The sequence below is a fragment of the Miscanthus floridulus genome, chromosome 5, assembly GCF_019320115.1.
Source record: "Miscanthus floridulus cultivar M001 chromosome 5, ASM1932011v1, whole genome shotgun sequence".
NCBI classification, from domain to species: Eukaryota; Viridiplantae; Streptophyta; class Magnoliopsida; order Poales; family Poaceae; genus Miscanthus; species Miscanthus floridulus.
Genome location: NC_089584.1, coordinates 115,132,934 through 115,145,876, shown reverse-complemented (window position 1 = coordinate 115,145,876; position 12,943 = coordinate 115,132,934). Strand labels below are relative to the sequence as shown.

The 12,943-nt window shown below is 48.4% G+C and overlaps 2 protein-coding genes across 2 annotated transcripts; both read left to right on the top strand.

The window, feature by feature from the left end:
* Nucleotides 1–3,649: 3,649 nt before the first annotated feature.
* Nucleotides 3,650–8,093, top strand: LOC136453171 (protein RICE SALT SENSITIVE 3-like). Its single transcript, XM_066453748.1, has 7 exons — nt 3,650–4,099; nt 4,288–4,338; nt 4,467–4,595; nt 5,752–5,857; nt 6,700–6,741; nt 6,854–6,910; nt 7,080–8,093. The coding sequence occupies exons 1-7, from the start codon at nt 3,948–3,950 to the stop codon at nt 7,890–7,892; spliced, it is 1,350 nt and encodes a 449-aa protein (XP_066309845.1). The 5' UTR covers nt 3,650–3,947; the 3' UTR covers nt 7,893–8,093.
* A 1,914-nt stretch (nt 8,094–10,007) lies between these two features.
* LOC136453170 (protein CHLOROPLAST ENHANCING STRESS TOLERANCE, chloroplastic-like) lies at nt 10,008–12,889 on the top strand. Its single transcript, XM_066453747.1, has 6 exons — nt 10,008–10,459; nt 10,547–10,591; nt 10,930–11,043; nt 11,863–11,943; nt 12,270–12,443; nt 12,599–12,889. Exons 1-6 carry the CDS (start codon nt 10,088–10,090, stop codon nt 12,686–12,688), a joined length of 876 nt encoding a protein of 291 aa, XP_066309844.1. The 5' UTR covers nt 10,008–10,087; the 3' UTR covers nt 12,689–12,889.
* The last annotated feature ends 54 nt before the right edge of the window (nt 12,890–12,943 follow it).

The following is a 12,943-nucleotide window of genomic DNA, read 5'->3' as shown; positions in this document are numbered from 1 at the left end:
GCCATGGCGACAGCGGAGGCAGGGGAGCTTTGGCATGGCTTGGTTCGGCCCGGCTGCGGATGTCAACGCAACAAACAAGCACGCACAATGATGGGGGATAGCGGGATGTGTTCCAGGCGGCTGTCCGCACAGCCGTGGCTGCAAACCGATGAGGCTCGGCATGGCGTCGCAGCGGGCAGCGCTAGACAAGGGAAACACAGTGCAATGTGACACGGAGGTGATGGTGGAGCAGGCTGTCGTCCTTCACGCGAGCAGCCAAGGTGAGTCAATGGAGCAGCACCGGGCGTGGCCGCTGGCGGCACGTAGCGCAGGACCCAGTGTGCCTTCGGCCAAAGTAGGGCAGGACATGGCACGACAGAGCTCGGTCGGCGTCCCAGACGCAGCGCGTCAGCCACGGTGCTGTGACCCGCGCGTCAGCGAGTGGCAGCCGGCAGCCAAGGCAGCAGCGCCAGGACTCCGTGCGTGCGGTGCAACTCGGCGGCAGTGAGGATGCGGCCGGCGCTTCGGCGCGCGCGCGCTGGGGGAACCACCAGCAGCGCCCTGCTGAGCAGCGGCGGTGGCCGTGGTCAGCGCGCGGTGGCAGGCGGCCTTGGCACGCGGCGCAAGGGCCGTGCGCGTGCACAGGCGCGACAGTGGGACGCGACCGACGCGGCAGTGCGCGTTGGCAGGCCAGCAGCTGTGCCAGGCCAAGTGGTGACCACGCCTAGAGCTAACCCATGTGCCGTGCACGCTTTTTAAAACAGTTAGAAAACTTGTACACAATGCTCCAAAAGCTAGACTAATTGTTCGATGCGCAAGAGGGTACATCAAGCTATCTACCGAAGTCATGACATCGCGCAACCTCCTAAGCCGATCGCCCTACAAAACTTGCCAAAAGCGGCTTCGTCGACCGCTTTTAAAACTTACTCGGAATGACGTCGATTCAAACGATTTCGCGTCAAATCCCAAATCCGACCTACTGGATGTACTAGCTAGCTATCCTTGTCCTCGACCGCACATGTTTTATCGCTGTTCGCAAAACGTTCTATAGCATTTTTGTTTCGACAAAAATTCGATTAGAATTCTAAACAATATTATGCGACACGAAACGTAACATTCGTTTCTTGTTTCATATAAATGTTTCTAGTGCCGAACATTGATTTGTAATTCATGTCATACACATTTGCACATAAGTAAGATGCTCATGCAATGTTTTAGCAAAACGGTACAATGTAACACCCAGAGTGTTACAGTTATGTCGAACTTATGTCGAATGAATATTGTCGTCCGAAACTTGCAGACTTAGTTGGTTATGTCAAACTTGTGTCGAACTTATGTCGAACCAATGAAAATGTTATGTGACAACTTGTCAACTTGCGCACGGACTCCATTTATTTGCTTCATATTCGTTTCAATGCGTCGCGACATCACTTGTAGTTGTTTACAGCACCGACAGCAGCTCTCGTTTAATTGCAATTGAGGTTGGTCGGCCTCTATCTGCGTCTAGGTTCTGCCGCGCCGTGGGTCTTGACGCGTCAGTGCCGCGCCATGGGCTTTGGCGCGTTAGAACCTGCCACGCCACCGATCAGCGTGTCGATCGTCGCCACGTCATCCCCTCGTCGTTGACGCGGCTCAGGCGTTTCGCCGCGTCAGGAAAATTGACGTGGCCAAAAGTATTAGTTTAAAAAAAATAAAATAGTATTAGATTTAAAATTAGTTTATAAAAAGTGTTAAAAATAAAAAAAATCCCCGAAAGCACACACAAAGTTCCCAAGTTGTAGCAATAGTAGCTTTGAAGTAAATACGCACTGCTTGGTGGACTTTTCTACACGAGAGGACCACGGAACTGACGGCCGCACACCCCGCTCTAATTTTAAATTTCCGTTTTTTCCGTAAGGAATTAAAACTTTGGTTAACAACAAAACAAAGTGCTAGTACATAGTGGCGGAGCCAGGATTCCAAACTTGGGTATTCCTACTTCCACATCAATAAAAAAATCAGTTGTTTTTAACTGCACTGAGTGAAAATACTACAAAATATGAGCCAATTTGAGAGGCTGTTTTTTTACTGTTTTGAGCTTCAATGAGTGAAAATACTACAAAATATGGCATTATACATATACATATACAAGTATATACACATATATACATAGAAATGTGCTAAAATAGTTGGGTATTCCTATGAATACGGGGAATACCCTCTATATCCGCCCATGCTAGTACAACATTTTTTTTACGCGTCAACTTTTCAAGTACAGGCTCTAGCATATGAATTCATGCACCAACTCATACCACCATACGCACATAGACTCACCCTAGTGCTTAAGCTAGATCTATAGAGACTATACGTGGCTGAGAGATATTCAAAGTCATCAAAGGTTTCGCACGTGACGTCAGCCTGACCATTATACCCCCGGTGAGAATCATGCGTCGAACGCTGAAATTTAGGAAACCCCCCGGTGAGAATCATGCGGCTGCTCGAACACACAGACCGACGGCTTCCGCGACCGGAGAACCGACCGACCGAGCTACGGCTCGTTCCCACAACATTTTTGTTTTGAAAGTGGAGAACTGCTGTCTGGAAATTCCCGCGCTGGGCTGCCTCTAGCGGTCTAGCCCTGCTCGGCCTCACTCAACCGGGCCTGAGGCCGAGGGGGAGAGAGGTTTTGCTCGCGTTCGTGTTCGTCGTGGCATGGTCGCACCGCAATACCGAGGCTGCTGGGGGTGCTGCAGCGTGGCATGGGTGAGCGGCAGCCAGAAAATAAAGCTGGCCATAGAAGGGGATGGGGGACCCGGCTGCGGCCGGGCCGCTTTTACTTTTGGCGCTGCCAACTTCTGGCTGGGCCGCCAATTCTCAGAGAGGAGAAAAAACCACAAAACATGCATGGGGTGCCGTGAGCGACGGACCGCAGTGAGTCCTCTCTCCCCTCTGCGGCTGCGAGAGAGTGCGGCAGGGGCCGTCGCCTTTCGGTTTACCCTAGGGAATTCCTCATGTCCCATTACAAAAAAATGGTAATGTCTCGTGTGCTTCCGAAAAAATTCAACGATCTTTTTTTTTTTGTCTTCCATATCATCGTCATCAGTTTGGCTCTAACGTCGTCCACTGCAGGTATAAAAAGACGAAAATACCTTTAAGTTTAAATATGTCATTAATTTTTTTGAGCATCTTAACGACTTCAAATGAAAAAACTCAAAACTAGAAAGTTGTAGATCTGGTCGAGATATATAATTTTCATATAAAAATTATCTTCATTTAATTCCGCAAAAAAATATGATTTGATATTATTAATATATCTTAGAAAAATCATATAATTTTTTATGAAATTAAATGAAGATAATTTTTATATAAAAATTATAGATCTCAACGAGATCTACAACTTTCTAGTTTTGAGTTTTTTCATTTGAAGTCGTTAATATGATAAAAAAATAATAAAATATTTAGACGTAAGGGTACTTTTATCTTTTCACACATGCAGTTTGACGACTTTAAAATATAAACTGACGGCAGTACCATAAATGGCACAAAAAAGTTAGATCAATTATACTAAAGACCACTGAACTTTTCTAAGCCATTACGATCTTTGAAATTCGCCTTTACCCTACGCCTGCCCAAGTTAAAAACAGCGACCAGAGAGAGACAGGCCGCAAACGGGGAGAGAGAGAGAGGAGAGGAGAGGGGGAAGAGAGAGGGAGGGCTAGCAATAAGCTATAGAAGCGGTCCTCGGGCGGCCTCGCTCTCTAGCTAGTAGCTAGTCTCTCAGCTCGGCTCGGCTCAGCTCAACTGGGGTGGGGAGAAAGACCATGGGAGGGGGCGATCAAAAAGGTAACCGGCCGGCCGGGTAGCAGCTAGCTAGCTGCTATAGCCGCGGAGCTCGATCCTCCGACTAGCGTCCGAGGGGGAGAGCGGGGTGGAAATAACAAGGGCGCGGGCGCGGGCGCGAGCAGGCGGAAGCGAGGGAGGGGAAGGTAATGGTGGGCTCCGGCGCGGCTGGGGGCGGAGGAGGGGATCACGCGCGGAGCAAAGAGGCCGCGGGGATGATGGCGCTCCACGAGGCCCTCCGCAACGTCTGCCTCAACTCGGACTGGACCTACTCCGTCTTCTGGACCATTCGTCCTCGCCCGTATGTCCCTGATGTTTCTTTCTCCCTGTCCTTCCGTCTAGTAGCTACAAGTACCTCTCTTGCTTCATCAGTTCCGTCCGGTCCGGACACCAACCAACTCGTCCTAGCTATTGTCTTTCGTTGCTTCATTCGCTCTTGCTACCATGTGTCTGTATATATTTCGTGAGCTCAGTTAGTTCTGCATGCAGGCGCTGCCGCGGCGGCAACGGGTGCAAGGTCGGCGACGACAACGGCAGCCTGTGAGTGCTCGTTTTCCCTTGCATTAATTGCTCTTATTTCCTGTGCCGCTGCCGGTGCTCATCACCAACCAATCAGTAATCCATCACTCTGCTATATGCTTTGACCATGTACATGTACTATACCATAGGATGCTGATGTGGGAGGACGGCTTCTGCCGGCCGCGGGTGGCGGAGTGCCTGGAGGACATCGACGGCGAGGACCCGGTGCGCAAGGCCTTCATCAAGATGTCCATCCAGCTCTACAACTACGGAGAAGGGTGGGTACTGGGTAGGTGATGCAGGTGCACGCCGCAGTCGAGTTCCATCGAGTCGTCTCGTCGTCTGCAATTTGTTTCCACCCCACCCCGGCTTTGCTTATTAGCTTAGCTTAGCTGCTGCAGCTAGTACCTAGCTAGGCTCCACGACGACGACGACCGTAGGAAGGTTAAGGTAGAAGCATACTAGTAAGCTGGTGGCTGGTGGGTGACAGACAGTGGACCGACTAGCCGGCCGGCCTCCTCTAATTAGCCCGGCAGCTTCGCGCGAGACCGTGTCGCTGCTGTTCCCTGTTCTCCGATTAGGACTAAGAACCCCTGTGCGCCGAGTGTGATTGACGGACGCTAATAGTCGAGCTCCTTCACTAGTGCCGTGGTAGCAGCAGCTTAGGGGACGGAGGAGAGAGAGAGAGAGAGAGAGAGAGGAAAGGAGGATGCCGCCGGGACGGGATGGTGGGATGGGATGGCTGCGTGCGCTTTCATCTTTTCACTTTGTTCTGTCCCATTCTTACCGCACAGAGAGCTTTTGATATACTACTCCAGGTTTTTTAGCAAGTACTAATAGTAATTAGTACTGACCCGCCTGCGTGGTAATTAGCGAGGGCTAGCGCGCGTGGAGTAGGCGGTAATTATGGTGTGGTGTAGGTGAGCTTAACACGGCGGGCAGGCCAATTTTCAAGTCGCGGCTGCTGCTTTTTGCGAGGACTGGAGGACGGGCGCGCTGAGCGGTGTCACGTGAGGGACACGTTGGTTGGAGTGGGGCGGTGCCTCGTGAGGCTTAAACAATCCCCGCGCGTCAGTCAGTGGGTTAAACTGCTGGATCAACTTGTGATTAACATATTCACGATCGATTACGCTACGTTCACAGGCAGATGCTACACGGCATCATCTCCATCGGGGGCAGTGTAATAGCAAGCAAGTCGAGGACGATTTGAAAACATCATCGTCAGAGTTGCGTGTCACACATTAGCTGTCTGTCTGTCAGTCAGTCAGTCGCTCTGTTTGTTTTGTGTGTGTCTGGTGTCTTTTGATTTGATCTCGCTTTGCTGTTTGTACCGAGCTTTTGGGGCATGCATGCATGAATCATGAATGATGTGCTAAGTTAAGACGATGGGTTTGATTTGGTTTATTTGGGCCCTCCTGGCTCTCCTGCATGCAGGCTGATGGGAAAGGTGGCCTCTGATAAATGTCACAAATGGGTCTTCAAGGAACCTTCTGAATGCGAGCCCAACACCTCCAACTACTGGCAGAGCTCTTTCGACGCAGTACGTACCATCGTCAGCTGTGCTTCTGCACCCTCTTCCTTTCTCTTTCTGCAGTCGCTGCCCCCCTGCTGCTTTGGGGGTAGCCAGCTAGTAGAGGAAGCGGAGCTTCCATGCACGCCACATTAGACACTAGTACTCCTAACTTGGAACCAACGAGCAGCTCCATCCCTGCTCATCAAATGTACTTGCTGCTAGCTAGGCCGCGTTTAGTTCCGCCGCGCCGTCTGAATTATGTAGGGACTGTAGCGCAATGTAGCATTTCGTTTGTATTTGGTAATAATTGTCCAATCGTTGACTAATTAGGCTCAAAACGTTCGTCTCGTAAAGTACAACTAAACTATGTAATTAGTTTTTGATTTCGTCAACATTTAGTATTCCATGCATGTACCGCAAGTTTAATGTGACGAGAAATCTTCTTTTTGCATAGTGCCAAAGTTTGTATTCTGGTGAACTAAACATGGCCCTAGTGGCATAGTGCTGCCATGCCATGGCGTGTACGTGTTGGCATGGGCCTGCTGGTTTACAGGACCGCAGCGTGGTGGTTTTGGAGTTTTTACTTGCAATGCATCCATCCTTGCACGCGGCGATACAGCCGAACCCAAATGAAAACAGCAAAAGGATAGAGACACCACGCATGCTGCTTGCACTTGCACATCCCCGGCCGGGGAGCTGAGCTCTCAGGCTTTGCATCAGATCTGCTCCGCGAAAAGAAGAGAAGAATTGGATGCTCCATGCATCTGAGTAGCAATCGCCGGCCTGTCACCAAGAATTAACGCCACGATCGCAGTAACCTTTATTCCTGCGCTGCTCTTACCCAATTCTATCGGCTTTTGCTTTTGCAGCTTCCCCCGGAATGGACCGATCAGTTCGCATCAGGCATCCAGGCAAGAGCTAGCTGTTTGATGATTTATCTGACGAATTTTCATTTTCATTTGTCTTTCTAATCAATATTTATATAATCTCTCGGTGATGTATATTTTTCCTGTTCTGCTGCAGACGATAGCTGTGATCCAAGCCGGGCATGGCCTCCTGCAGCTGGGCTCTTGCAAGATTGTGAGTGCCAATTGAAGGCCCTCTCTCTGCTACCACCTGTTTCTATGCTTTGACCTTTCGTTTGTCGTTTCGTTCGGTCGTCGAGGACGTGGACGTGGACGTCTCAGCGTCTCACGGAAGCGTAGGCAGACGAAGCTAACAGCGACGTGACACTACTGTGCGCGCGCAGATACCCGAGGACCTGCACTTCGTGCTCCGGATGCGACACATGTTCGAGTCACTGGGCTACCAGTCGGGCTTCTTCCTCTCCCAGCTCTTCTCGTCCTCGCGGGGCGCCTCGCCGACGCCGCTGGCTCCGGCCGCCGCGCGCCCCCCGCCGCAGCTCTTCAACTGGCCGGGCCATCACCAGCCGCAGCTCCCGTCGCCCGCCGCGGGAGCGGCGTCGCCGCTCTTCCCGCCCGGCCCGGGCGCGCCGTTTCACCCGTCGTCCGCGCGGCCAATGCCGCCGTTCCCAGGCGGCGGCAAGGACGAGGGCCACATGTTCCACCTCCCACCGGCGCACCATGGCAGCAACAAGCCACCGCACATGGACGAGCACCAGCAGTCGATGGGGGCCGGTGGCGAGGCGCCCGACGGCGAGCTCCGGTGGCCCAACGGGCTGTCCTTCTTCACCGCGCTCACCGGGCGAGCGGACGACTCGAAGCTGCTGTTCGGTGGCCCCGGCGGCGGAGGCGCCGCGGACGACGAGAAGGCGGCGCCGGACAACGCGCAGACCGGGCACGGCGGGGCCGAGAACGTGGAGGAGTACCTGAGCCTGGAGAGCCACTCGAACAAAGCGAGGAAGGTGGAGAGCGCCGCCCAGAGCACCAAGTTCAAGAGGAGCTTCACGTTGCCCGCGCGGATGAGCTCGTCCGTGTCCACGTCCCCGTTCGTGTCGGCATCCACGGCGCCGCCGCCGCCGCAGCAGCAGCAAGGGATGGAGTACCGAGGGCCGCACGAGGGCGGCGTCTACTCGGACCTCATGGAGACGTTCTTGGAGTAGCTAGCTAGCTAGATCCGTACGTAGCATGCATGATCGACCTGTTCGATGTCACCACGAGAAGCGTACGCTTTTGTTTCCCATCTCCCAAGCTTTGTTTCAGGTTTGGAGTTTTAATCGCATAATATGTTTAATTAGATTTGTTATCTTTCTTTTCATCGTGTTTTTTAATTTCCTCTTCTAGTAGTTGTAGCAGCGCGCTGGATCGTAATGCAAAAAAACAAAAAACTTGATGGATACATGCATGCATGCAAGAAGGGCATGAGTCTGCTTCCATGATGGCTGGCAATGCAATTCTATGGTGCAACCGCCATGATGGCGAGGTACAATGATATGCAACACCCAATAATATGGGCTTTTCGCGCCAAAAGCTATCTTGGTCACAACACTGTCGCCCACTTATTGCCCAGGCCAGGCTCCGTTCTGCACCCGCATTTCTGTCGTACCAGCAGCTGCAGTGCTGCATGCACACACAGGAGTAACAGGCTAGAACGGCATGGTCTCAGTCAAACCTTGTGCATGATCACCCAACTCCACCGGCATAATTTCATTTTGCATGGATTATTAACACTGTCCACTGACCAGTTAACCTGCTCGTAAGTGTATAGTACGGTCCTCCCTACGTTCCAAAATAAGTAACGTTTTTTACTTTACGCTTCTTGTTTGACTGTTCGTTTTATAAAAATTTTGTGTGTAAATAATAAAATAAATAAATCAGTATTAAAGTATCTCTAATGATAGAATAAGTCATAACAGAATAAATAATAATTATACAATTTTGTTTGAATAAGATGAACAAACAAACAAAAAGTCTCGAAGTCAAAGACGTCACTAGCATTATTAGCATAAGATGAACGATCAAAGACGGATGGAGTACTGTGCTATGTAATGCCGGTACGGAGCTAGCGACGTAGCGTTGCTCGTAATAAAGCGAGTGGTACAGTTATGTACGTGCATCGTACGAACGTGCCATGGGGGCCTATTGACGAGTTTTCCATGAAATGATGAGGAAGTTGGAGTGTCCGAAGAACTTGAAGCACATAGTTTTCGAAGGAAAGGAGACGAAAAGAATAGCCAGAACGCATGCATTCCCTCTGCACGCGACAGAGAAAGTGATAGTGAGTGTGCTAATACACTCGATTGTTTGCCTCACTCGCCTCGGTACGTGTGTCGTGTGTGCATGTATGGCAGATCCTCAAAGATTATGAAGAACAAATAGGTATGGGTAGCGTGCAATTTGATTTAGTTCCCAGTTAGCACAATGTCGCGCGGCTGCATGCATGCCATCACTCAATGCTCGTGCAAATGCTGAAAAGATTATGGATCAGATCTGGTTACCATTTGTTTAGTTTGTGTAGGTCAACCACGAATCACTTAGGTTGCCGGATCGCCTCAAACTAATAAAACATTTTGTAATCCCTTTGTCAGTAGATATACTAAATTATGAAGAACTATTTTGATTGATCAAGTGTAGTACATAGCATCATTAGCCTTTTATGAAAACAAATATACCTACACTGCAATATTGGCCCAAAAGCCCTCCCTAACAATTGCTCACAGAATACGTACTATTTTTCACCGTGAATGCACTAATTATTGATATTCCTATTGTCCAGACAGGTAATATTGTGAAACTAGCATTATGCTCTCTCGGTTCTGAATTATAGTTCATTTTAGCTTGGTCCAATGTCAAGCAACAATTACAATACCAAATTAGTTCCATTACATTCTCTATGAAACTATCTTCATGCATATTTATTTGAATTTGTAGCTATTAATACAGATTTATAAATATTTGGTCGAAGTTAGATAATTTTGACTTATATACTCTACAGTATATATAGAACTAAAGTGAACTATAATGAAAAGGACCGTGTAATTAAAAAAAACAAAAAAAATCGCTAGAAAGTATTTTACTGGGCTCTCCTTGTAGGAGAACAACTCATTGGGCTCCTATCCTACCGACGTCGTCTTTGGACTGGGCTCGAAAAGCCGATTTGAGCCACAAGCCCATTAAGAAGGCCCAACTCTATCAAACAGAAAGCCGGTTCCGTCCGTGCCGTTGTGAGGCTGCCGCCCGGGACCCGCCGGTGAAACCATCAGGCTCCTGCCCACCTCTCAACCGTGCAATCCGGCCGGTGGCCGGATGCAGCGACCCGAAGAGATAGGACAAGCAACCCGCCGCTGGCCGGAGCCCGATGGCGCTGCTCACGCCACCGCCCATTCCCCTTCTCTCGCCGTCTCGCCACCGCGTCTCGTCTCCATGGCTCCTGGCGGCCGGGGCAGTTCCCAGCCATCTCATTTGTCTCTTCCCCCACAGTCACCGCCACCACGATGCACTCTGCCACCCTGGCCCCAATGTCTGGCCGCTCCACCGGCGGGGTCGCAGGGGCGCAGCTGCTTCCCTCGACCAGGAGGAGTCTAGCGCCTCTGAAACCACAGTCGCTCCCGAGGAAGACCCAGGGCCACCGGTTTCCTCTGACGCGGCTGCTGAGGACGGGGTCGCGACTTCCGCCGAGCTGGCGGGGGCGAGCCCGGAGGACCTGGAGAACATCCGCGAAATCAAAAGGGTCCGCTCTTTCCAGCTTTCGTTGGCTCGTTTTGCGTCACTGGAATTAGTGCTTACTGACTTTGCTTTCGTTTGGCTCCGTTGCTAGGTACTGGAGCTGCTGAAGAAGAACAGGGACATGACTTTTGGCGAGGTAAAGTAGCTGCTCTCTTGCTTGATTTTTGTGCTCATTTGCATTAATGCCTTAGTCGCATTCATGCCAGTAGAATAACAAGTATGACTTGGACGTTTGGACTTTGGAGTAATTCGGCTGACAATATTAGGATAGACAGATAAGGGCCTTATCTTATATTTTTTCCACTAAAAAAAAAGATAAGGGGGCCTTATCCTACGCTTGTGTACTGAGCTTATATATATGCTAAAATAAAGGTGTTGCCATATTTCCAAACTTTATAGCGCTGCATGTTCCTTGTCGCTGATAAAAAAAACTGACACTATATTGCTACTTCTATTGCTGCATCACATTCACAGGTCAAGCTTACCATCATGATTGAGGACCCTAGAGATATAGAAAGGAAGAGAACACTCGGGATAGAGGACCCTGATGAAATTACTAGGGATGATTTAGCCGACGCTTTGGCTGAGGTACATCGCCGCTACCTGGAGTCCTGCTGAGAGTCTCTTGAAAGTGAATATTAGTGTTCTTTCCGTCTGTGAATATTGTGGATTGCTTACTGGCATCATCATCCAGCTTTACCACTGGCAAATATTTTATGTATTTAGGTGCAACGCAGCGCTCCACTGAAATTAAACTAAAAATGCTACCTCATAGTCTAACATTGTGGGCATATAAATAATAATGTGGAGCAGAAAGCTTAAAGTATTCCCTTTCCTTGTATCATGCAAGCCATGTTGTCTTTCTTTCCACATATCATTTTGAATGTTAGTGCAAAGTCAAAAGATAACATGAGCTAATTTGCAATAAAACTCTGCCTCCATGTTTATAATTTTGCTCCATGGATGAGGTATCCCCTATCTATTTTGTCTCCCTATTTTTTCTTAAATTTAGCTAATCATATCAAATTTGTATTGTAGATAGAATCAATTGCATAATAGATGTTACATTATGATCTCTGCTCCCGCCCTGAAATATATATAACAGAAAAGACAAGATGCTGCTTGTTTTTAACTGCAAATAACAGATTCATATGGAAACAGTTGTGATATTGTTACAAACTTTGTTGTCTTGGTTCTCAACAAAGACAATAATTCTAGATTTGCAGAGCCCCAGTTTTAAAAAATAAAATACTGATACAGTCTTCACCTTCATATTGCTAGCGTGCCAATGTGACACTTCACATGAGTTGCACCTGTGTTAGCTGCTAATTGGTCAGATCACATAATGATGAAGATGTAATTTCTTGCAAAAACCTTTAGTCACTAATGCCCTGCTTGCATATATAGGTTAACGAAGGAAGGATTCCAGAGAATCGTGTTGCACTTCAATTGCTTGCCAAGGAGATGTCAGAATGGCCAGACATTGAGGTAAATAGTGAGAACTCAATTCTTCTCCTTCTGCCCACTGCATTACCAGCTAATAGTCTAACAATGTCATTTTACCTGAGTCTAGGATTGTTTCACCCATACTTCATTGTTGCCTTCATTTTATTTAGTTTTTTTCATCTTTCAACATTTTCTTGAGTACCGCATTCTCTCTCTCTCTCTCTCTCTCTCTCTCTCTCTCTCTCGCCCCCCTGAATGTTTTTAAGTAGAACTATGTTTTACTGGATTCTCTCTCTCTCTCTCTACCGAATGTTTTAAGTAGAACTGTATTTTAAAATTTAGTTTCTGTTTTCAAATCCATTGTGCAGATAGAAGCTCCAAAAAAGAAGAGCAAACCTGGGAAATCTGTCTATGCAAAAGCCACAGATACTGGCATCAATCCTGAGACAGCTGCTAAAAGACTTAACCTCGACTGGGACTCTGCTGCTGATATAGATGGTGAAGAGGAGGACGATGATGAAACTGAAGTGCCGTCTGCAGTGGTAAGTTTGTCATTGAAGTACTCCAACAAATTTTGTTGTACTCATGGGGCTATTATGGGTAAAACAAGCATATGGAAAAACTTCCAACTAAATGCTCATACCTTAATGTTCTTATACCACTTATTTTAACAACGTATTCTTTTGTTTTGTTGCAGGGATATGGTGCCCTGTATTTGTTGACAGCCTTCCCTGTCATCATTGGAATCTCAGTTGTCCTAATTCTTTTCTACAATTCTCTGCAGTAGTGAACCCCTGTGCTCCTCCCGTTCTTGAGTGAGAATGTGAGATGTTGTTGCCTTCTTGTAAATCTGAGTTGCAAGGCTAGTTAATCAGAGTTGCAAGGCTACTCAATTTTTCCAGCTTACACCAAGTGTTGCAAAGATATGACAAGTTGTATAGATGTGAAATTCCAAATTTTGGAATAAGTCTTGAAGATAGTTTTTTTTTTAAAAAATAAAGCGTACAATATAACTTTGCCAATAATCTGAACCAGAGTTTTT